Below are 3,325 nucleotides of genomic sequence, written 5' to 3'. Positions count from 1 at the left end.
GACATAGGTACAGTACGATATGGATACAGAGATATGATAAATTTTTAAAAATTTGACAGTCATTTTACTATGGATATGGAGTACAATACGATACGGATATATATCCAACATTGGTACCATAATCATTTTATCGTATCCCTACTTTTTAGGAGAGAGAGAGAGAGAGCTGTTACTATGAAGTGAGTGAAGCTTATGGAAAAAAGAAAGTGAACCGTACATAGGAGATAGTAGTGGACTTTTTTAGAAAAAAAAGAAAGAAAGAAAAAAAGAGTGACTTAATTGTGCAAAACATATAACATGATGCATGCTTGACTTTGTTTACAAAAATTTGAAGTGAACATTTAGCAGAGGCAGCAGAGATGAGAAGAGTTATATTTGTCAGAAAGAACGCGGGATGCAACCTTCGTACTGTCATGATAAATGATTTTGTCCATTGGCCATAGAATGCTCACCGTAGCCAAGTAATCCGGCATGCCGAGGCTTGGTTAATGGCCAAATTAAGCATCATGGCACCAGTTGCCAATTGCAATCAAACATTTGGGGAAAGTGCTGCAATCAAAGGAAACGGATACAAGAAGAGCAAATTTATTTGACATCAGCAGAACATCAAATCCCAATCAAACAAAACATAGACAAGACCAAGACTCGCAAGTACAAACCAACTCGAGAGAAACGGAATGTGGAAACTCGAACACCATCAATTCCACTCAGTGAACCCGGGATAGTCTTCAAATTTACGCACAAGCATATATTTTAGGCACACGACATACCAGAACGCAGACTTCGTAGCATTATTCTCCAATGTTATCGCACCAGAAGGATGTGGTCCACCACTAGGATTTGCTCTTTGTGTGCTGACAGTGGTAGATGCAACAAGAGGTCTGGACGGCGGTAAGAAAAATAATAAGTATGGCGGCTGCAAGTGAGATGGCAAACCATGGGGTATTGAAATATTGGTGCCGTAAAACGGCTCGCCAATTATGCCACTTCTTCTGGCAGTATTTATTCACCTGCAGTCGCACATATCGAAGCCTACAGTGTGGATCCGTTGTCACTTCCTCGGAGAGCCTCCCGAAGAGCTCGGCGACAGACTTATCGCTCCCTGTTGCATTTCGCGTGATGCCTTTTCGGTGCAGGAGACTCACGTCCTTGGCCGAGTCAATGACCTCGTCCATGAAGCATACGTAGGAGGTGACCTAGCTGCCGGTGCCAACATGGAGGTGCCCAAAGGCCATGATGTTGAGTAACATACTGTCGGTGTTGTCATCGACCTCAATGGGTGGGAGGCTCAGTACGCCGTCCTTGAAGTCGATGTCAGCAAGGCTAGTGCTATTGCTTTTCCTGAATTTGACTCCAGACTCGCGGAGCTCCACGGCTGACCTGAGGACCTCGAAGCTCTGGCTTGGGATGGGTGGTAGCGGTAGCCACGGTGGTGTACCATGGAGCAAGCTCTTCCGATACACGTCGAGCGGATGGAGGCCCAGGCCTGTTGTCTTAGCCTTCACCCCAAAGAACTGGAGTATCATCTCGTTAATGGAGACATCGTCCTGCGTTACGAAGTTTACATTAGCAGCAAAACAGATGGTTGTCGTACCGGAATGTGGGCGGCTTGTAAATAGGTGGGTCACAAGTTTAACCTGTTCCTGTCACAAGTTCTTTAGAAGTGCTACAGTGGAGATAAAATTTTTATAGTCGGATCGATCATAAAAAAAATTATAGTCAAACATATTTCGAGAACGTCCATCAAAAGATGAATTGCTGTGCATGCATTAAAATATTAAAAAAAATAGATAAATTTAAATATATTTGAACTGTTTAAATAAACATCACATAATCGTTCCTTTTTTGATAAACATTCCAATATATGCACATAGCAGATGATGACGTTTCGATCATAATTTTTTCCATGATTAATCTGACTATAAAAATCTTTTTCGTATAGTGAAACCTGCTTTCTGGTCCAAAAATTATTTTAATTACTGTTCTATAAATAAAAGCAGTAAGTCCACTGTCTTTTGCTAACATGGTGCATCCGAATCATTTTATCAAGCAATATAGTACTGCCAACGTTTTTTATTTTATTAATTTGAACTAATTATTAATGATTTTCAAATGATTCTCTGCCCTCCAAGTTTCATGCAAGCTATATTCAGAACTAATAGGCTCTCTGATTCAGGAGAGAGAGTTCAACTTTATCACTGTGAGAGCTAAGGATTTCAAAGAGAGAATAAATAGAGTTTTTGATTACCATGTCACTTTGAAGGCCTTCGACTTCAAGCAGCTTCTTTAGAACTAGAAGAGGTAGCTGGTTTTCCATCACCAACATGTCCCTCTTGATATAAGGCAACCTATGGTTCACTCCATAACTGCTAAAAACGGGATCATGTGTGGCATACCTCTTTTTTCTATAGTTCTCATCTCTCATGCGCATCACTTCAAGCATGAAACACCCGTCGAGTATCATTAGCATGAAGAATTGGCCAGGGTGTTTGGGGTCTTTCCACTTCTTGTCGAGGTTATGGTAGGAGTCTTGCAGTTGCTTCTCGATAGGCCTCATCGCCTTGATGAAGTGATCTAGAGGCTTGCTTGCCATCTTGAGGAAGTGGATCAGAGCCCGGTGCTTGTGCTCAAACACTGGCCTCAGGTGGCGAACGTTGTGATGGTAGGGACCAAAAGAAACCACCGCCGGAGTGAAGGCGCGTTCTCTGATGTCTCTGACGAAGGAGGGCACCCGGTATATCGACGTCGCCGTCCAATTCTTCTCTTCTTCGCAAAGGTTGAAAGACTCAACCCCGGTGTCAATGTCAACCATCCAATCACCTAACTCAGTGCTCATAGCAGGACCCTCAGCCTCGCGGTTGTTAACATTAGTTTCAATGTCAACCACCCACTTGTTTCATTCAATGCCCATAGGGGGACCCTCAGCCTGACCGGTGTCACTCATCGTCCTAATTCTTAAATAACAAGCAGGCACTATAGTCCTAGAGACCTCCTTTAGGTATATATAACACTGGTTAGAGAAAAAGGGATTGTGAATTCATAACTTCACAATCGGGAAAGGAATGAAATTCCGTGCTTTGCTATATCTATGCAATATGGATGCCAGAGGCTTTGCTTCAAAAGAAGTGAAAGAAGAGTAGGGACAGTTCTTTCCTTGCTTTGCTGTACCTATGCAATATATATGCTGGCTAGAAGCTTTGCTTCAAAAGAAATTAAGAGTAGGGACAGGGGATGGATCTTTTCGGACATGCTGATAGCAAGCTTATATGACGTATGTCTCAGCTTTCTTTGCAAAACTTGCAGTTAGTGTGATGGCAAATCGATA

At 42.4% G+C, this 3,325-nt stretch overlaps 1 protein-coding gene across 1 annotated transcript; it reads right to left on the bottom strand.

Moving 5' to 3' along the window:
- Nucleotides 1–1,079: 1,079 nt before the first annotated feature.
- Nucleotides 1,080–2,934, bottom strand: LOC105036245 (UPF0481 protein At3g47200-like). The gene is made up of 2 exons (XM_019847580.2): nucleotides 2,249–2,934; nucleotides 1,080–1,547 (listed from the first exon to the last, which is right to left on the bottom strand). The coding sequence occupies exons 1-2, from the start codon at nucleotides 2,834–2,836 to the stop codon at nucleotides 1,197–1,199; spliced, it is 939 nt and encodes a 312-aa protein (XP_019703139.2). The 5' UTR covers nucleotides 2,837–2,934; the 3' UTR covers nucleotides 1,080–1,196.
- Between the last annotated feature and the right edge of the window lie 391 nt (nucleotides 2,935–3,325).

Source organism: Elaeis guineensis, unplaced genomic scaffold (assembly GCF_000442705.2).
Source record: "Elaeis guineensis isolate ETL-2024a unplaced genomic scaffold, EG11 Super_Scaffold_1000033, whole genome shotgun sequence".
NCBI classification, from domain to species: domain Eukaryota; kingdom Viridiplantae; phylum Streptophyta; class Magnoliopsida; order Arecales; family Arecaceae; genus Elaeis; species Elaeis guineensis.
Note: the sequence above shows the minus strand (reverse complement) of the source record. Positions and strands in the feature narration are given on the sequence as shown.

What these genes read in the sequence shown, in the direction of transcription:
- LOC105036245 (XM_019847580.2), bottom strand. Translation starts at nt 2,836, where the DNA reads ATGAGCACTGAGTTAGGTGATTGGATGGTTGACATTGACACCGGGGTT. An exon ending in AAGGCCTTCAAAGTGACATG is followed by an intron (nt 1,548 to 2,248) that starts GTAATCAAAAAC and finishes TTCGTAACGCAG; the next exon opens with GACGATGTCTCCATTAACGA.